Below are 21,888 nucleotides of genomic sequence, written 5' to 3'. Positions count from 1 at the left end.
GACTGTGCCCAGGATGCCCGGCTGCTCTCTGGCTCCTGAGATTCACTTGGTAACCCCTTTCCTCCACCTGGAGAAAGGGACACACAGGCCCCTTCATTACAGAGGTGCCCAAGCCTCAGAGCAAACACCTGGGGGCGGGTTCTGTACTGCCCTCTCTCCCTCAGAGAGGGCTGCCAGGCTCTGCAAGTTCATCACCATAGTGAACACGTGTACAAGAAAAGCAAACCGGGCCACAGTCAGACACAGGGGCCGCTCTTGGTTGCCCGTATGTGGGAATGTCTGGAACACATCTCAAGATGGCCTGTCTCAGGAAACTAGAGTGTGTGGTCCCGGGCCCAGGCCACCCCAGCCCCAGCTCAGACCCTGTTCAGGTGAGGGCCCCAGGCAGCAAAAGAAGATGGGACTCCACATGTCTGCTCATTACTTTCCCCACCAGGAAGCTGCTCCTTCTTATCTGGCTTCTATCGGCCTCCAGTGGGTAATAGACCACCTTGATGTAAAGGGGCTTGGCCCCATCAGTTCAGTTCCTTGGTCCAGAATAATTGTGCTGTGTGTTGTGGTCTCTCCTCAGACTTTCATGGGCTCACAGCTGGAATCGTACACACCCACCCAAGATGAATGGACACACAGACACACTCTCCCCACCAAGGACACCGCTACAGGATTATGCTGCTGCAGACACACTCATAGAAACACACTTATATCCCAAAACACAAGTCTTTACAATACAGATAAATCAAACCCAAGGAGTAAGAGCTAAAGTCAGGAACGTGTATAAACCCAAACACACAGCTAAACACTGACAGGCGCAGCCCTGAACCTCCCACCAACCTTGTACACCTCCGTGACCTCGTATCTCGTACACGACCTCCTGTTCCTCCCCGTGGCCCCATCCTGGCCTCCAGGCCCTCCAGGAGCCCTTAGCAGGAAAGGTGGTGGTAGGCTGTTCAACACAGACACTCAGAGGGGATGAAGCCAGGGTGCTAGCAGCTTGGAGTCACCTTCCTTCTGGGTGGCGCGGTGCTCAGGCTCATCGCAGCCCATGAGCCAGAGTGAAGCCCCCTGAGCTCCCAATAACGTGGGTACAATTGAAGAATTTAAATATACAGTGTGTCCGTAAAGTCATGGTGCACTTTTGACCGGTCACAGGAAAGCAACAAAAGACGATAGAAATGTGAAATCTGCACCAAATAAAAGGAAAACCCTCCCAGTTTCTGTAGGATGATGTGGCAGCATGTGCACATGCACAGATGATGATGTAACATCGTGTATACAGCGGAGCAGCCCACGGCCATGCCAGTCGAGATGTGGACAGTACAGAGGAAAGTTCAGTGTGTTCTGTGGCTCGCTAAATTCAAATCCGTGACCAAAGTGCAACGTGAATATCGGCGTGTTTATAACGAAGCGCCACCACATAGGAATAACATTACTCGGAGGGATAAACAGTTGAAGGAAACCGGCAGTTTGGTGGAGAAACCCCGTTCTGGTAGGCCATCAGTCAGTGATGAGTCTGTAGAGGCTATACGGGATAGCTACCTAAGGAGCACTAAAAAATCTGTGCGTGAGCCCACATTGGACTGCACTGGATAGGTATGAAACTGGGAGAGTTTTCCTTTTATTTGGTGCAGATTTCACATTTCTATCGTCTTTTGTTGCTTTCCTGTGACCGGTCAAAAGTGCACCATGACTTTACGGACACACTGTATACTCACAGAAGCCTGTATTTGGAAAGTCTTTAACCTAAATGTTTTTAAAAAGTCCCAAACTGAATAAAAACAACTGATAAAGAAATCCTGTAGATTATGATATATGAGGAATGGAAAACAGTGCAAATAAAGATGAAACGTGGTTAATAACAGTGTATCTGGCATGAAAGCATTGCATTAGTTTCGCTTTGTGGAATAGTACATAAGATATAACTTTAAGAAAATCAAGTTGAAAGAGAAGAGAAAAATGTGGATGAAGTTTTTACTAAAACAAGCTTTGGACACATGAATGGGAAATATGCAGGAAAGCAAATACTAGATGTGAGAGGAAAATGACATTGTGAATAATTCTCTTTTCCAATATTTTGGTATATGGGCAAATAAAAATTAAGTTACAAACACTTAGTTGTACTGCAATCAAAATGTACCTAGTCACAGAAAATAAATTTCTTCCTCAAGCTTTTAAGAGCTTTTTTGTAAAAGCAGAACTAGTCATGTTTACAGAATATGACTTTAAGGACACACTCATTAATTCGTCATTCCCGAAGGAAGCTCAGGGTTTTTTGCAGGACCTGATGTGCAGTGTGAGAAAATAATGGAGAGGTGAACTCTGGGAAAGAGCTCGGTGAAACCGGGTGGCAGAAAGAGCGGGACCCTTGGAGACATAGTGGAGCTGGTCAGAGGCAGGAGGAGGGCAAGTCACAAAAGCCAAAGGAAGGTCCAGGCAGTGTGTGAAGAAGCCTCAAAGGTGAGCCAGCGTCCGGGACTGAGTCTTAGAAAGGGACACCGAGGACATCCTGTGGGCAGCAGCGATTCCTGAAGAGGTTCTACCTGCGGGAGTGGTTCAGAGGACCGGGAGAGCATCAGAGGGTGGATCTCAGCTCCCGGAAACCAAGCGTCTATAAAAAGGTTTGAGTCAGGGGGTTCCCCAGTGATGGATTTCTCATGATATCAAAATAAGTTGATAGACTCTTACTGAGGTATCACTGAAAGTATCTTGGACTTATTAAGTGTTTTTGCTGGAGGCAGTCAGGCAAGTAATCAGTCTTTATCATTTGTCTTATGCTTCTATGTACAGGATTAGAAGTGATGACTGTTTTGGTCTAAAATAAGCTAGTTCTCTGCTGCCAAAAGAATGTTTCACTAATCTTCCTCATTTCTCCCCAGTCTCCTCAGTTTTTCTTTTAATAAATAAATTTTTATTAATTTTAATGGGGTGACATCAGTAAATCAGGATACATATATTCAAAGAAAACATGTCCAGGTTATCTTGTCATTCAATTCTGTTGCATACCCATCACCCAAAGTCAGATTGTCCTCCGTCACCTTCTATCTAGTTTTCTTTGTACCCTTCCCCGACCCCTCCCCCTCTCCCTCGTTCCCTCCCCCCGCCCCCATAACCACCACACTCTTGTCCATGTCTCTTAGTCTTGTTTTTATGTCCCACCAATGTATGGAATCCTGCAGTTCTTGTTTTTTTTCTGATTTACTTATTTCACTCCGTATAATGTTATCAAGATCCCACCATTTTGTTGTAAGTGATCCGATGTCATCATTTCTTATGGCTGAATAGTATACCCTGGTGTATATGTGCCCCATCTTCTTTATCCAGTCTTATATTTTTTTTACAGTGATTAAAGCCTTTAAACAAACTCTTAGCCAATACAGCAAGAATCCATAAAAGAGTAGTGTCCTTAACATGTTCACCAAATCCAAGTTGGCCCCAACACCATGCCAAATCCCTGAAAAATGCAACCCAACCCCAGTTCAGTCTGTAAGGAGCTGTCACAAGGAGCAGGAGTCCAGGAAAAGTCCACATCCAGGAAAAGTCCACATGGCACTGGAATTGTTGTCACAATTCTATACTTTGCAGCTCACGTCCAAGTGCCAATGACTGCTGCTTCCAGCTGGTAATGATTCAGGTAGACTGGAAATGCCATCTGCAGCATGTGTGGATATGGAGCTTCTGTTCTCCTCTGCCTGGAGAGATGAGGCCAGGTTGCTTTTCCCTGGAGCTCTGCAACTGTGGCATGGTAAAGAGAACCTTGGGATACACTAAGCTGGGTGGCAAAGGTAGATTCATAATAGAAGTTGGCAAAAGGGGGAAAGAGAGCTCTAAATTAGGAGTAGGTCCCAGCCTGAAATATGAGTGGGGCATTGAGGTAGGAGGAATAAAGGAAACACTATATATTTAACAAAGCAGCAGAAAATAGGACTATCAACATCCACAACAGAGATCTTTGAGGGAAGAATAAAAAACCTGACTATTCAGGCAAGACTCCTCAGTTTTGTGGTCAATTTTAAACCATGTGGTACCATGTCGAACACAAATTTAACAAACTTTTACATTGGTTTCCTTGAAGATGACCCTGATTTTAGGTTGGACCTTATGACCTAACATTGAACAAAAAGGAAATTATAGGCTCCTGTCTTGTCAATTCTGGGTAAAAATGTTAGCCAATGAAAATTTCTTGCTGTACACTGGCTGGGTGGCTTGGTGGATAGAGAGTCATCGTGGCTCACAGAGGTCCTGGGTTTGATCACCAGGTAGGGCAAATGTGAGAAAAATTCTGCCTGGCTCCCCTTCTGCTCTTGACATTAGAAGGCAGAGCTCAGGGTTCCAGTTTGCAGGCAGACTGCATTCACCTCATAGTGTTTGACAAACTAAAGGCCAGGGAAGGAGGGATGGACTTACCTGGTCTTCAGATCCTGAGCATCCTGGGAGAGGGGGGCCAGTCACAGGGTGTGTCTTCTAACATGAATTCACCCCGCAGGCAGGCATGTATTGAGACTGAGAGTTCTCCTGGATCTAAAAGAAAGTATCATTCTGGGGCATGAGCACACCAGGTTGTGGCCAGGGGAGCCAGCTTGAGCTGTACCCCATTGGGGCAGGCAGGCAGCCTCTGTTGTTTGTGAGTGTTCAGGGGTCCCCCTCCCCACACTCAGTCAGCATACCCAGGACTCACCTTCCTAGGAGGCATTGCTGCTGGTTTTAGGCCGTCCAGTATTGAGCTGCCTGGCCCAGCTGGGCTGACGGACGTGTTTCAATAGAGTTTCCCAGATATCTGGCCAGTCTGGCCTCTTTTATCTTTCGTCAGGGCAGGGCGATGGCAGTAGACCTGGCTGTACTGCGTTCTGCAGGGAAGGCAGAAAGGAGGGTGTGGAGGTCTCAAACCCTCGGAGAGGCCTCTTCAGTGAGTATTGACCTCCAGCTGCTCTTTCTCCCACATCCCCAGAAGCTCACGGCTGCCCCCAGAAAGGCCTCTGAATACCGGTCAAGTCCTGTCTCCCATCTGCCCACTGCCCTCCAGGGCTCCCACCTCCATCCCTTGGACTAGAAGCCCAAGCCTTCACAGTGACCCACAAGGCCCTGCACTACCTGCCCCCCTCCCCTCCCTGCTTTCACCTTCCCCCTCTCTCCCCCTCTCTCATCACTTTACTCCAGCCACACAGGCCTCCTCACGCACAGCCTGGTCCTGCCCCAGGGGTTTTGCATCTTAGATTTTTATTTTCAATATAGTCAATATCAATCTTTATTTACTATCTCACATAACAGAAAGCTCTTTGGGGGTTCTTTTATTTATTTTCTTTAGTAAAAGTGTCCTGAGACACAAATGGGGGAAAAAAAACACAGTGGTTTATCCTCAGCTGTGATTGGCCATGATTGGCCCTGACCTCATGAGGGCACCATGGTGATGGAATTCCAAACTGACCTATAGAAGGCCCTGGCTGGGCTGAGCATTTTGTCTGTTACAGCCCAGGAAGCGTTACAGTGACCTGAGGTTTTAGACACGTTTGAACTGATATTTGGTTTCCAATTGGAATATTCCTTTTGGATTTTGATTTGTGGACTCGGATTGATTGTATTGGATTTGGAACTCGGACTGTGACTCGGATTTGATTTTTGGATTCTGATTTGGTTTGGGCGCTTTGGATTTAGTTAGACCAGATTTTGAACATCATCAAGTCACCATGTCTGGTTACTTTGACATAACCAGTAAGTGGAAGCTGGGCACTGTGGGAAACTATATGTTCATTCGCACCCTGGGCACAGGGGGCTTTGCCACGGTAAAGCTGGCCCGGCACGTGCCAACGGGCATGCTCGTCGCCGTAAAAATTTTAAGCATAAAGTCTTTTAACCCTAAAGTCTTCCGGGAGGTTGAGTTGCTTAAATCTTTAAACCATCCAAATGTGGTAAAGCTGGTGGAGGTGATTGTCACGGACTCCACACTATTCATTGTTATGGAGTATGTCAGCGGCGGTGACCTCTCCAACTACTTACCGAGCAACCGCCCAAGCACCGAGTCGGAAGCGCGACACATTTTCAGGCAGCTCATTTCGGCAGTACAGTACTGCCACTGGGTGGGTATCGTCCACAGGGACCTAAAGCTGGAGAACGTCCTGGTCGATGCGCACAGAAACATCAAAGTCACAGACTTTGGTTTAGGGAGGAAGGTGGAAAAGGATGAACTGAAAACATACTGTGGGACCGAATGGTTTATGGCGCCCGAGATGCTGCAGTGCCGAACTTATGAGGGCCGGAAGGTGGACATCTGGGGCCTCGGTGTAATTCTATTTCAGATGGTGACAGGAGAGCTGCCATTTAAGGACCGGGACTTAACTAAAGTGAAAAAGAAAATTATGGCTGGAAAATTTACCATACCAGGTTTTTTGTCAGTAGAATGTCAAGCCTTACTAAAGAAGTTAATGGCTCTCAACCCCAGCGAGAGGTCAGCTGCTGAAGAAATCCTCAAAGATCCATGGGTAAATAATGGCCAAAAGGAACACCTAAAGCCATACGGCGACGTGCCCCGGGGGAACCTGGACCCCGAAATTGTAGAACAGATGATCCGCATGGGCTTCCAGCACCGTGATATAGAGAAGGCACTGAGCGAACAGTCATACAATCACATAATGGGGACCTACCTCCTCGTGGAGGCAAGAAACTATCAGAGGAAGTCATACACTGTCCTTATAAGGCCCTGCCCTCAGACTCATGACATCATCCTTTACTCATCTCAGGCTTCGGTGGCGGAGGTCTCTGTCAGTACCCTAGGAGGAGGTATGTCCAACCCAGAGTGCCGAGCGAGGGCTCCTCCACCCGGCCCTGCCTCCCGGGCCATCGCTTCACCACCCGGCCCAGCTTCCCAGGCCAGAGCTCCACCATCTGGCTCAGCCTCCTGCGACATCATCCCACCACCCAGCCCAGTGTCCCAGGCCATCGCTCCAGCACCCTGCCCAGCCTCCTGGGCCAGCACTCCACCACCCGGCCTTGCCTCCCGGGCCAGCTCTCCACCACCCAGCCCAGCATCCCAGGCCATTGCTCCACCATCCGGCCCAGCCTCCTGGGACATCACTCCACCACCCAGCCCAGTGTCCCAGGCCAGCTCTCCACCATCTGGCCCCGCCTCCCGGGCCAGCTCTCCACCATCCGACCCAGCCTCCTGGGACATCATTCCACGACCCAGCCCAGTGACCCAGGCCAGCTCTCCACCATCTGGCACAGCCTCCCGGGCCAGCTCTCCACCACCCAGCCCAGCATCCCAGGCTATTGGTCCACCATCCAGCCCAGCCTCCCGGGACATCACTCCACCACCCAGCCCAGTGTCCCAGGCCAGCTCTCCACCATCTTGCCCTGCCTCCCATACCAGCTCTCCACCACCCGGCCCAGCCTCCCAGGCCAGTGCTCCACTATCTGGCCCAGCCTCCTGGGACATCACTCCACCACCCAGCCCAGTGTCCCAGGCCAGCTCTCCACCATCTGGCCCCGCCTCCCGGGCCAGCTCTCCACCATCTGGCCCCACCTCCCGGGCCAGCTCTCCCCCACCCGGCCCAGCCTCCCAGGCCAGCACTCCACCACCCGGCCCAGCCTCCCGGACCAGCTCTCCACCATCCAGCCCAGCCTCCTGGGACATGACTCCACGACCCAGCCCAGTGATCCAGGCCAGCTCTCCACCATCTGGCCCAGCCTCCTGGGCCAGCTCTCTACCACCCGGCCTAGCCTACTGGGACATCACTCCAACAGCTAGCCCAGTGTCCCAGGCCAGTGCTCTACCATCTGGCCCAGCGTCCCGGGCCATCGCTTTAACATCCGGCCACGAGGCCAGGGCCAGAGTTCCAACATCCAGCCAAGAAGCCATGATTGCTGCCTGCAGCCCAGCATTCCAGCCTGACCCTGTGAGCTCTCCCACCACACCCAGCAGCAATAACACCAGCTGCGGGAGTAGAACCCAAGAAGGAAACACTAGGCTCTCTGATGGTGGGACCCCAGCCTCTCCTGGCCACCACCAGGGCTGGCGGAAGGTGACCAGGAGAGTGTTAAGGGGATTTTTAAAATGTTTTTGTTGTGGCCTATGCAAGACAAAGTCATCAGTGAAAAGCGTGCAAGGCCTAGCAGTTTGACTTGTTGATGGCCAAGGCAAGATGCGGGTGAGGTCAGTACTTTCAATGCTGAATAAGAGGTATATTTTCTATTAGGTGCACTTTCCAACTTTTCTTAGGAAAACTATTAACCATGATTCGTGTATGTGTGTGTGTTTAAGATCCTTGCCACAATTCTGCCATTAGTCCTTGAGTAAGAAACAGAGTTGCCTATGTGAGAAACAGCTCAAATGCAAATCAATGCCTGGAATTCTGAGCATCTGTCCTATTATTTGTTAAAACCACTGACTGTCTTCACAATACAAATTCTCTCAAAATGTAGGATAGTTCTTTTCCAAAGAGCAGCATATGGACCTCACTTTTAACCTCTGGAAGTTGAATTTTCCTCCATTTAAGGTGTCTACAGTGGCCCTCAAAAGGGAATATATCATAAATTTTAATTATGTCTGTGTTTTAAAGTCAGACGACCTCCCACTTTCCTTTCATATTTACTGGTAGCCATCCTCATAATCCCTCTCCTTGGGCTGGTTTCAGAGCCTCCCAAAGTGAATTCTGTAGATGCTACACAGCTTACAGTTTTACATCAAATCATTTCAAACATAACCAATAAATTTGGTGACTATTCACATATCCATTTTCTCATGAAGCATTGGTAAACGAACAGATTTAACTTTTATATGGTTTTGAGAGATTAAGTAAATGGAGGTAGTCATCCCCAAGCACAGAATATTTAGGTGTGATTACTTCTAACTCAAGCTGTCAGTTTATTGTTAAAATTCAAAAATAATTGGAAGATTGATAAACATTGTTTGCATGCTCTTTGAAATCATGACAGCTTCTTCTCTTTTGACAAGCCCAGGGAAAAAGTGCTGATATTAAAAAAAAATCAATACCACTAACTCCCATAAATGCAGTTTTCAAATATATAGTAGTTCTATGTCCACAATAGCATTTAACATTCATAAAATTTTTTTTTCATTCATAAAAATTTTAAACATTAAAAATATCTTCCTTTTTCTGTTGAACAGCCCAAACTAGTAGACACACACACATACACACACATATGTTAATTATTCATTTACATTTACATTGTTGAGAGACCATAAATAACAAATCCCACTAAACCTGTTGTCTTGAGTTTCCATATTATTTACATTGAGCTCATATTTCAATCTTCTAGGTAGCCTAACCTACCCTTATTCTTGCTTTATGTATTTGAAGAAGACTAAAAGGGATGATTTAAGAATACATGTCTGTGAATATGTATGTCCCTCTTCTTGGCCGCCTTTGAAGTCATTTACTACAGGGTTAATCCAATGCCAAAAACAACATCAAGAGGTCAAAGCATATTTGATAATGGAAGAGAGGACATATTAAAGAGTCGGATGGCCCAGGTTCCTGTCTGGCTCTTCAAAGTCAGACCATTGTGCAGGTGCCCAGGTTCCAGGGCCAAGTCCTTAGGTACTCCTGCTCTCTTGGAGTGCTACAGGCAGTGCTGTCTGAGGCATATCATAGGCAAGACTGAGAGCCCCCGTGTGTCCTGAGAGCAGGTCTCATAACGCTGGCCTATGCTGAGCCATTATAAAGGAAGCAAAAACCACAGTGATAACTGTCACAGAACTCCGTTTTCACCAGCGGTTTTCAAACTGTGGGTCGCGACCCCGGCGGGGGTTGAATGATCAAAACACAGCCTCAAGTCATCGGGAATACATATTTTATTTAAAAATGTATAATAAATATGTATTTTCCGATGGCTTTAGGTGACCCCTGTGTTTTGGTCGTTCGACGCCTGCCCTGGTCGCGACCCACAGGTTGAGAACCGCTGCAATAGACTCTCCAACAGTCATCTTGTGTCCCTTACTACACAAGTTCAGCAAACTTGCTTTGCCACTGCACTGGGTCACATCTATTCTGAGTGGCATAGAACTGCCTAAAGTGAGTCATTTGAACCTGTCCAACCTAGATTGACTAAAACCCTGAGCCGAGAACATTGCCAGCTGGTGCTAAGACATCTATTTTTCCTAATTGCTTATCTATAGTCAGACAACTCTGGATTAACAAGAGCAATGGTGTGTGTGATCTGATTACTGAATGGCAGGGATTTCGCTTGGAGCTTCACAAGCTCTACCTTACCTAGTCCCTGTAAGCTCATATGAGGGAGTACCTAGTGCGCTCACCCTACAGGAGAGGAAACTGAGCCTCAAGGGTTGGGAAGCTTCCTGAGTCATAGAGCTAATAAGTGACTAAGCCAGGCTTTGTGCACATCACGCTGAGCATGGCCTATTTAATCACTTCACCAAACCACTTCTTATGAGAAAGAAAGCTGAAGTCTGACCTGGAAAAAGAATCTGGCCAAGACAGTACATTTGTGTGTTATTAAAGAAAACTATTCTATAGAAACAAGAGCATTTATTAGTAGTGCCCCAAAATAATATACAAATATAAAACAAACCAAACAAACAAAAATTTAGCTTCCTAAATCAGACTGATCCTTCTGCATTTTTCTATGACCCCTGCTCAGTCAAGGATCCTAAATCCATTCCTACTTATCAGCACAACCTTCATCCTAAAGGCACCTAGTTTCAGGAATCCAACTGAGCCCACTTCCCTACAATCCACACAGATCTGTGCCTTCACCATCAGTTACATGTAGTCAAGAAAGGAATGTCCAACCTGGTGGCCTACAGTTGGGGGGGGGGGGCAGAGATTTGCAACAACAGTAAGCATACAGTACTGGCAAGCTTCCTCTCTCTCTAGAGGAGGTAACAGTCTTCTCTAAGAATTCTTTCATCCATTGTGTATGCTCCTCCCAGTATGTCCCCCACAATGCAGCCAGAGTGTCCTTTTCAAAACACAAGTCTGATGTTGTCACCTGTCCTAGAACACTGCTCCCTCCCCTCTTCTAGTTAGTTCACCTGACCCTTCAGGTCAGATTTTAACAATTCTGACCATCACTTCCTGGGCCAACCTCCCCTGGCCTTTCTGACCCTGTTAAATTTAAGATTCTTTAAATTATTAATCTTAAATTACTTAAAATGTTATATGTCCTTAGAGTACCATGAGCCTCTTCACAGGTTGTGCCACAGGTTGCAATGTCACACTTTTTAAAAGTTTGCTTTTCTGTCAAACGTCTCTCTAAGCTCTCAGCACAGTGCAGGATACCGCAGAGAGTCTCATAGGTATTTGTTGCATAAAGATAAGTGATCTGGTGAAGTGAATGGGGGTGGAAGGACATCAACTTGCATTTGTACTTGGACATCGTTAAATTTGACTCTAGTGACCAACACATAGAAGTTCATTAAAGCAAATGTTCAATAAAACCTTTACAAAGGATGGCCTATTTGCAATATAAGGGCCATAGTTGGAGATAAAGTATAATAAAGAAAAAATTGTCTTTCTTATAGTTATGAGACAGTTGCTTTGACAGCTCCTGTCTTTTGATCTTAGGGAGGTTTCCATGGATACGATGCAGTGGCTCTTGTTTGAGAAATGATATGGTAGACAATATTCAAACACATAAGCCCAATAGAGCGCCTTGACACTAAATTATTTTCTTTTTACAGGCTTTTGATTTTTGCCACATTCTGTGTGAAAATGCCTTGTCTCTATTAATACATGATAAGTAGGACTCCAGTAATACCTCGGTTTTGGTTGACTTCGGTTATCATCGCTTTTTCCACGAAAAATTTGTCTCGGTTCTCATTGGTTGCCGTGGATTTCATCCGTTTGCCCACATAACCTCACCGCTAATTTTGCGAAAACAAAGGGCGACCCACGCATTCTCCTGCTCAGTGTGGCATTGTCTCTCATTGTGTGAGCATCACCCCGCATGTCTAGCCGAATAATTCCATTGCTTTCCAGTGTTTTCGTGCTTTTTTTAATTTGCTTACAAGTGCTAATTCTAAAATGACATGTAAGTGATCACTGCATATACAGTATCTGCACCTCTCTCTCCCCTCCTCACCGTCTTCCATGCGCCAAGAAGAGTCTTCAGAAAGGTAAATGCCATGTTAAATGTTCATTTATTTTTTACATTAGTCTTTTATATTAATTTCTTATTGATTTTAGTATTAAACACTACATTTATTCTCTATAAAATGTGTTTTTAGTATACATTTTGGAGAGTCTAGAATGAATTAATTGGATTTACATCGATTCATATGGAAATAATTGCCTCAGTTTTTGTTGGTTTTGGATTTCGCCTATTGTTTTTAGACGAATTATTGACGAAAACCGAGGTATCATTGTACAGTACTTAGCAGCAAGGGATAATGAGTAAGAAAAGCCTTTTTTTTTTCTTTTGCATTTTAAGAAGTCTTGCAATTAGTGCAAATCCTCCAAATTTATTCAGAATCATTTAGATTGTTTTAGATTTGATGCATTTTCACATCAATTTTATAATAAGCTTGTCAATTTCCACACACACACAATTTAGAATTTTGATTGGAATTAATTGATAGAGATATTTGGGAAGAACTGACTTCTCAACAAGACTGACTCTTACAAAGAAAAGCCTTTTCAAATGTACTCTATTATTTTTCCTTCAAAGTTATCCCAGAATTATGTTCAACTTCACCCTCACACCAGCCACTCCCTTCATCTCTCTCCCTGTGAATGGACTGTGAATAATGTCGATACCAATGAACTGTATCAGAAAACATTGGGTAGAGAAGCAGTAGTAGCAGAGCTGTAAGCATGGAAACTACAGTGACATTCCTAGAAGGAAAATGACGCACTGAGACCACCTTGAAGCCTCACTCTTAGCACTTCCATCAAGTCCTGGTGACGTAGGAGAAAAGTATCATAGTGAGGCCTGTGGGCAACTCAGTTATGAAACCTTCGGCGACATGGGAATGAACCCACCTACTTTATGCTGAATTCTGCATTATTCTGATTAGCCAAGTAACATGTTTTTCATAAATCACCTTCAAATCTTCACATGAGACCTTAAATGTTTTTTGCACTAAACAATTATTTATTAAATTATATTAATTAAGCCTGACCAGGCGGTGGTACAGTGGATAGAGCTTTGGACTGGGATGCGGAGGACCCAGGTTCGAGACCCTGATGTTGCCAGCTTGGGCATGGGCTCATCTGGTTTCAGCAAAGCTCACCACCTTGGACCCAAGGTCGCTGGCTCAAGCAAGAGGTTACTGTAACCCCACAGTCAAGGCACATATGAGAAAGCAATCAATGAACAACTAAGGTGTCACAACAAAAGACTAATGATTGATGCTTCTCATCTGTCTCTGTTCCTGTCTGTCTGTCCCTATCTATCCCCCTCTCTGACTCTCTGTCTCTGTTAGAAAAATAAAAATTAAAAAATTTTCCTAAAAATTCCTATATTTATTTTATTACAATTTTATTTTTACTTGTCCTGGTTGAAAGGATGAATTATCTGGCTATTTTATTTATAAGTAACTTCTGAAATATATAAATTTTCAGTTGTTTGAAATGGAACCTATCAGTTATTTTTGTCAAAATCGTTAAGCTTAGAGTTAAAAGAGCAAAGTTTTTATGCTTTCAAATGGGTTTCTCTGCCACCCATGAAACTCTTTAAAAGTGAAGACCACAGTTGATCCATATGTCATTATTATAGATATTTAATTTTGTTAATATTGGTGATAGACTAATTATATTGTTAAAATGCAAATAAGTAATATAAGAAATTAATAGAAACAATGAAAATTAATACTATCTTGTTATAGATTTGTAAAACTTTCAAATTACAGAAGTCTTTTTAACAAGGTTAAAAAGATTTGAATCACTTATATAAAATTTTCCAAAACTAGTTCCACAAAGGCAAACATTGCAAATAGATCTTTGTCTATAGATTAAAACAAAACAAAATATATTTTACTTTTTAAATGGGACTATAATATTTTTAAACCAGTCTATCCACTCTTTCGCAGAAACCAAAAAGAAAAGATGTTTTAAACGGCAAACATAATTATACTTCTCCTCATGTCTTCCAACTCTGTTGACAAAAGGCACAGGAGGACCGAAGAGGAAACTGCACCGCACGTGGCGCCCCCAGGAGTCTGCCGACCTCTCCTCATCGCCCGCTTCCCCCCTCCAGATTCCTGAGCTCTTTAGTCCAACTTCTTTTTACTTCAACTCTCCACCAGTATTACTACAATTAAACACCACACCAAAACTACAACAAAGATGGACAAAAAAGAGGAAGGTAATATGAATACTTTAATTTTTTAAAACAAACTTCCAAAATGAACTATCCAGAGTCTTATTTAAATTGAAAGGTCTATTTATTACATGGATGCTACTATATGCCAGTGCATATTATAATTAATTGAGGTGTGAATGTTTATGATAAAGAATAATTATATTGTGAAAATGTAAATTAGTAGTAGAAGAAATTAATAAAAACAACAAAATTTAAAGTAATTTGTATTAATTTTAGTTTATTGATTTGTATTTTTGAGAGTACACATATACTATAGGAGACGCTTGTATAAAATTATTCTTTGTGTGAGCTTTAGAATTTTCTTTTTTCATGTAAGTTCTCACTAGTTAGAAATTAGAATTTTCTATTCTAACCAATAAGTTGGCACAAATAACCTCAAACACCATGTGTGTTGGATACCAAAGTAATATTAACATTGAATTAGATAATAAAATTATTTCCCACAATCACTGATGATAGAGAACAAAATAGAAATAATTGCAGTCTTACAGTCCTAGAGTTAAAAAGAAACAGCAACCATTTAAAAAGTTGGGTTATTTCTCATAAGATATTATGTTTTATTAGTACTTTTAATGACTAATGTCTCTCACTTTTTTTTTTTTTTTTTTTTTTTTTTTTTTTTTCTGAAGCTGGAAACGGGAAGGCAGTCAGACAGACTCCCGCATGCGCCCGACCGGGATCCATCCAGCATGCCCACCAGGGGGCGATGCTTTGCCCCTCTTGGGCGTCGCTCTGTTGTGTCCAGAGCCATTCTAGCACCTGAGGCAGAGGCTACAGAGCCATCCCTAGCACCCGGGCCATCTTTGCTCCAATGGAACCTCGCTGCGGGAGGGGAAGAGAGTAAGAGAGAGGAAGGAGAGGGGGAGGGGTGGAGAAGCAAATGGGCGCCTCTCCTGTGTACCCTGGCCGGAAATCAAACCTGGGACTTCTTCACGCCAGGCCAACGCTCTACCGCTGAGCCAACCGGCCAGGGCCTGTCTCTCACTTTTGAAAGAGGTAAAAAGAGGCCCTGGCATGTTGGCTCGGCAGTAGAGTGTCGCCCCAGCATGTGGAAGTTCCTGGTTTGATTTCCAGTCATGACACACAGGAGAGGCGACCATCTGTTTCTTCACCCCTCCCCCTCCACTTTCTCTCTCTCTCTTTCTTGTCTCCTCCAGCAGCCATGGGGTCGAATCTTTTGAGCACCTTGGCCCCAGGTCCTGAGGATGGCTCCATAGCCTCATCCCAGGTGCCAGTATAGCTCGGTTGTTGAGGAAGGGAGGAGCAGCCACAGATGGGCATAGAATTGCCCTGTAGGGGGCTTGCCTGGTGGATCCTGGTTGGGGTGCATGCAGGAATCTCTCTCTCTGCCCCTGCCTCCCTCCCTCTCACTTAACAAAAAAAAAAAAAAAAAAAAGAGGTAAAAGATAGAAACTTCTTCTATGATTCTAGTGGATAAGAATGTCAGTGGTCAGGGACATATTCTTCCAGAAGAAATTCGTTGTACAATAATTCTAAAACCAACTCCAAATATCAAAAGGCCAAAGGGGAGGGGGGAAATGAAAGTGAGATCAATGTATCTTACTAACAGGTATAGCCCCTGTCCTTCAAAAGAGTAAGATATTATTTGGGAGAAAAATGTCCATAATCCTTAAATTAGTAGAGCTTATCCACTCAATACTCATTTAATTTCTTAGTAAGTCAAAATTGCTACTCCACTACATGCATTCCCAAGAGGGAAGGCCAACAATAGTCATTGGAAAACAGAAAATCTATAGGTATTGGATGTGCTTCCAGAAGTGGAAAGAAGTCAGGAAATGAGACAGGCAGAAAGGTACTTATATCTTTTATAGTTTTTGAAGTTATAAAATATTAAATAGCATTGTCTGATGTTTTACCATTTCTTAGTCTTTACAAGATAGATGAAAGGACACTGAAAAAGTAAATACCGTTCACCTTTATTACCTGCTAAGTTGGTTTCCAAAAAATAGTGAGCACGTCAGCTAAAATGCTTTTCCTTTGGGAAAGGTAGCATACACACGCGTGCGCACACACACACACACACCAATGCTGATAGAATATCAGATATTTCCAATTTATACTGAAAAGTGCAGGTCAATGTCAAGTTTTCTTAGAGATGTTTAAAATGAGAAATGCAGAATTTAAAAATCTCACATATATTATTCTTTTTAAGGAAGCACTACTCTCCACCAGCCACAATTTGCTACCAATCATGTAGCTCTTGTTTATCATTAGTGATAATGATGACATTTATTAAACATATTTTCTATATGCTTAACTTTAATTCGACACTATGAGGCTGGTGTATTTATGAATAATGAAACTGGGACTCAGAAAGGTAATATGATTTGACACAGGTCACAGAATTAATCTACCTGCAGTAGTCCATTTTCATCTTTGCCCACACAGTACTCTGTGCCTTTATTCTGGTAGTAGACAGATCATTTCTATACTTTCCATTTTAAATTGGATAGGATTCTGGTAAATATGTTACTTACATGGCTCTGCTTGTCCCTGACTTAACTTAGCAAGTGTGACTAAGTCACTGTAATGGATAGTCAGGGTGGATGCAGTGATGGGCACAGGAGTGACCATGTGTTCCTTGCAGGACCAGACGCCAGGACAATGGGTATGGATGCTGGGAAAGAAATGATCTCTCTACTTTTATGATAGCAATATGAGTCACATATGTTTAGGGTACTAGTGGCCTTGTCATTACACAAACACAGCCTTGGTGAGTGAAGCCAATACTGAGGAAAGCAGAGCTGAGAGATGGAAAGAAGGTGAAGAGTATGACACCTGCTGAACCTGGGAGTAGTTGAGGCCGAGGCCACTCCTCGGACTTGCCGATATCAAAAGCCAATAAATACTACTTTTATTAAAACTAGAGTTGGATTTCTATTAATGCAACAGGAAAAGTCCTGATTAATAAAACACTAGGGCCTGAACTTGAACGAATCCCTTTGATTATGTAATTATATTAATTACTATAAGACTTTATTAAAGATAAATTTGAGATGGGAGTTATATTATTAATAATATAATAAAGTGGAGAAATTGTACCTTAATGCCCTATGCATAGCCCCAGTCGTGATAATTAGCATTTTTGTTATTATTACCTTTTTTGTTTTTCTGTGAATATTTTGATGACAGGTACTATATCTTATTCACCCTTGTAATCCTGCTCCTGAGCCCAGTCTCTAGGACTTAGAAGTGCTCAACAAATATCTTTACAGTAAACAAATATGTATAGTAATTTATGTATAAGAGAATGCTACCTCTTATTTGAAGTTGACTCTTGTCCAGGATAGTTGAATATCCTAATCTCTCCCTTCCCTCAGTTCTCTGCTAAAATGACCAAACTTTACGTGAGATGCTTCCCACAGAGGCCTCTGATACAGCATGCTCTTGCTCACCGCCCTTCTCCTCATCTCACGTTGATTTACTTGACAGTATCCCTTACCTACTGAAACCCTTATAGCTTCTTTCCTATCACTACTGCTAGAATGTAAGCTTCTTAAGAGTAGTGCCTGGCACATAAAAGCCTCTCAAAAATAATCAAATGATTGTATGTTTACATTGTAAACAGTGTGACTGAGGGTGCATATTAGTCCACATTCCTATAATCTTCCAACACATTTTAAATATTGATTTAAATTTTATAATGAAAAGCATAACAGTTAAATGTAATGTTTGTATATTCCAATATAAAGAATGTTTCCCAAAGCATGAAATGTGCTTGTAAATGAAATATTTTGCCATTGTCTGAACTCTGAATCTAAAAATCTTTTACTAAATCTGTAATTGTAATCATATTGATTAACACAGTATTGCCATAAGACAATCTGCTAAATCAGCCATCTGTTGACTCATATGGTTATGGTAATGATATCTTACTCTAGATTAACTGTAACAATATATTGAAGCTTAGTGAAGTCTACATGTATATCATGATTGATCCAAATAAACCGGACTTATATTATTTTTTAAATACTTCCTTTAATTTTGATTTTTTACATAGATATGAACCCAAAGCAATAACTTACAAGAAAAATTATATTTTAAAAGCTACACATTTTTAAAATAATGCATTTATGTAGGAAAATTTCAGATAAAACTATCATAATAGAAAGTGATCATGAAAATAATAATGTCTTGACAGAGGAACTAGAGAATCTATATAATTTTCACTATTTGTTGTATTAATCTCCCAGTCATATTGACTTTAAAATAGAGTTTCAGAAACTGTGGCAATCATCATTTTTCCATCTCTCCTGAGTTATGTGCCTAAGCATTGCTCTTATTGGCAACCTTTAGAGCTATTGAAAATGACATACTAGGTCAGGCATGGCCAACAGTTTTTGCCCCGGAGCCAGATTAGAAAGAAAAGTGTTTTCATGGGCCGGACGAATATTAAAATAAAATATTAAATAAAAAAAGATTCACTTAAGTCAGTAAAATTTTATTATGTAATTTGTTTATGAATAAATAAGTGAGTGAAAAAAGATTTTAATATACAATATTATTTTAATAAAAATATATTTTAATAAAAATATAATTACATACGGTATAAATATCCAAGCTGTATCGCAATCAATCGAAATAATATTTAATTAATAGAATGAATTTGAAGGGATTATATCACAAATAAAACAATTATTTTGCTTTACAAACAGCCTGGACACGTTTTCAGTTATCAACTGCAGCTATTGTCTATACTACAATGACCAGCACACTTGACCACAAAAATAACGAATTATTTGACCTTGGGTGCGCACTGGCAAACTCCACCTAAAAGAATGTGGGCTTCACATCGCCACTAAAAGTCAAATAGTTTATATCGAGTACAGAAGAGTACAAAATTTGTAAATCTTTATAATGGAATTTTTTTAAAAGATAAAGAAGTATCGCAAATCCATTTGACCAATTATTGGAAGTTAACCCTAGATTAGTCACACGCGGAATTCTTTTCCACGTATCACTATCTTCTTAAATATCTCGATTTCCAATTATCAGAGACGCTTCTGTTTCTGAGTAGCTGAGATTTTAAAGTAGCGGAGAATATTGAATATTTAATCACGGGCGGCATAAACTCATTACGTGGGCAGGATCCGGCCTGCAGGCTGTATGTTGGCCATGCCTGTACTAGGTATTTTTCCATGAATACCATGAACTTTTAAAAAATATAATATTAGTAGCCCTGTTTAATTATAGTAACAGTGCATTGTCTCTTTCTGACTCCAAATGTCTAGCTTTTCGCTCTTTATTTTTCCAGTTTTCAGAAGGAACAGCTGTGGTTTTACATGGGATGCACCTGGCAGCTTTAAGCATCCAGATGCCTACTCCTGCATTAAAAAGAAAAAGGAGAGAAATATAAAAGAAAGAAAAATAAAGCACTCCTTCTCAAAATAATGTTTATTTCAGAGGAAACTAGTGTTGGGGAGAGATTAAAGGAGAGAAATTGGGGAGAAAAGAATGCAGACTTCCCTTTTATTTTCACCTGTAACAGATACAGATTAAAGGCCGTAAAAATACCAGTTTTCTGGACAAAGGGTCACTTCTTTTTATTTGAAATGTGTAAGTAAAGTCTCAGCTCACCCTTATCTGTGCAAAGGGGTGATTTGGCTATAATTACTACTCTACTTCTTAAAATGTAGTTTGGCCAAGTGATAGCAGAGAAGGGATAACTACATGATATTTCCACAATAGATGGAGCCCCAAGAAATATTATAAGCTGGAACCCAAGGGAGGAGTGCAGGCAAGCTTTTATGGGTATTGTATAAAAATGCAATAGTTTAGATAAAATTATAACATACAGTGTAATGAATTATACACAACAAATGACCTGAGTTGATTTAGACTTATTTACTTTAAAGGATCATACTAAAATTCTGAATTTGCAAATGCCTAGTATTGATTACCTAAACAGGGCTATCTATTTCTGATTACTTATCCTTAAGTTCTCCAAAGGAAAATATCCATGTGATATTCTCCTTTGAATTGAGAACAAATGAAGAAAACTAAGCCACTATAATTATAGATATGTTCAAGAAAATAATTTTTTTTGCATATTTAGTTTCTTTTAATAATAAATAAAACTCAGTAATTATTACCAGAATGAATTTAACTGCTTGTATCAAAATTTTCAGTTCAAGATTCCAAGATGGTGAAGAAGTACACGGGTGTACAAGCTGCTACCTCCCAGGACCAAAGTGGATTATAACTTAATTTAAGAACAATCATCTCGAAAAACCACTTTTGGGCTAAACGAACAGGAGTCTATAACCAAGGATCACGGAAAAGCCACAGCGAGACGGGTAGGAAAGGTGGAGACTTGAAGGGTACTGCCCGGCTCCCAGGAGCAAGTGGAGCGTGAGGGTCCAGAGGGACTCACAGTGAGGGGAGGGTCCCCTGAGAGGTGTAGGTCCTCAACCCCAGGCCTAGAGCACCAGCCTAGAGCCCCAGAGCCTAGAAGATGTGCCCACACAGCATTAGGTGGTGAAAAGAGCAGGGTTTCTGCCTACAAGAAAGAGATGGAGTTCTCAGATATGCAGACTCCGTCTTCAAGGGCATGCGCAGAAAATCTCATTCACAGCCACTTACCTGGGGCACCAGTGGAGGGAGAGCTGAAAGGACTGGAGTTCTGAGAGGAGAGTGTAAAGATGGAGGCCCAGGGAGAGACACGGTGGGGGACAGTCAACAGAACTCCTGTGCTGAGTCAATCTGCAATACCACCGTCATCATCATTCTTGGATGGAGCAGTCTCTTCTGAGCGGCACCAATCCTGAGGAAAAGCAGCCGCTCTGCCTCGGGAGTCTCTGCTGTGCCACTTATGGTGACTAGGTTGTGCTGAGAAGCCAGGAAGCAGGGGTGTGTCAGTGACTCAGATTGTTGTTGAGGCCGGAGTTTCCCTCACACACCCTAAAGTCTAAGACTAGTAATCCTGCCTCACAGCGGACTCAGTAGAAACTGTCCAGAGTGCGGGCAGACCACACATCTGAATCTCAGAGGCTACACCCTACTGAGGGTTCTGAAAAATGTCTGAAAAACTGACACCTGGTACAGAGGTACAGAGCACACCCATGACCCTTCCTATCCCTGAAGGGCTGCATGCTCTACTCTACAAGAGGTTATTTCAGTGGCCGAGTCCAACTAGCATCCAGCAGATGGAGGCTGCAGGAGGCAGGACTCACAGAACCCTGGCATTCTAAGCAGACCTTACCTCAGACCTAGAGCGGGTAAAAGCCAGCCTTGCTGTGCAGTTTGGTATTTCTGAGCACCTGAACCAAAAAAGACAGCCAAAAAATTCTACATTGCTTATAGATTCATGAAAGTTGCTAAGGACCAGTCTTCGGCAGTGTCTTCCACTAGTCTGGACTGGGTTCCTACGAGGGAGGCCCAGGATTAGAGCATCCACTGTCCAGCTGCAGAGATCATTGTTTCTGGACCTAACATCCTTTGCTAGAGTGGTATCCGAAGGAGGGGCTCCTCACACCTGGCCCAGCTAAACAAGTTCAGCTCTGAGATCAGCACCAGCACAGCATCTCATGTACATTAGATAAGGTGGAGATTCACATTCAGCTGGTCTGGGTGCTG

The 21,888-nt window shown here is 42.8% G+C and overlaps 1 protein-coding gene across 1 annotated transcript; it reads left to right on the top strand.

The window, feature by feature from the left end:
* Nucleotides 1–5,678: 5,678 nt before the first annotated feature.
* Nucleotides 5,679–20,515, top strand: LOC136381487 (serine/threonine-protein kinase MARK2-like). Its single transcript, XM_066350219.1, has 2 exons — nt 5,679–7,965; nt 20,442–20,515. The coding sequence occupies exons 1-2, from the start codon at nt 5,679–5,681 to the stop codon at nt 20,513–20,515; spliced, it is 2,361 nt and encodes a 786-aa protein (XP_066206316.1).
* Nucleotides 20,516–21,888: the final 1,373 nt, after the last annotated feature.

The sequence above is a fragment of the Saccopteryx leptura genome, chromosome 9 (assembly GCF_036850995.1).
Source record: "Saccopteryx leptura isolate mSacLep1 chromosome 9, mSacLep1_pri_phased_curated, whole genome shotgun sequence".
NCBI classification, from domain to species: Eukaryota; Metazoa; Chordata; class Mammalia; order Chiroptera; family Emballonuridae; genus Saccopteryx; species Saccopteryx leptura.
Note: the sequence above shows the minus strand (reverse complement) of the source record. Positions and strands in the feature narration are given on the sequence as shown.

Coding starts and splice junctions, on each gene's coding strand:
- LOC136381487 (XM_066350219.1), top strand. CDS start 5,679: ATGTCTGGTTACTTTGACATAACCAGTAAGTGGAAGCTGGGCACTGTG. Junction 7,966..20,441: donor AAACACTAGGCTCTCTGATG/GTGGGACCCCAG, acceptor CAAAATTTTCAG/TTCAAGATTCCAAGATGGTG.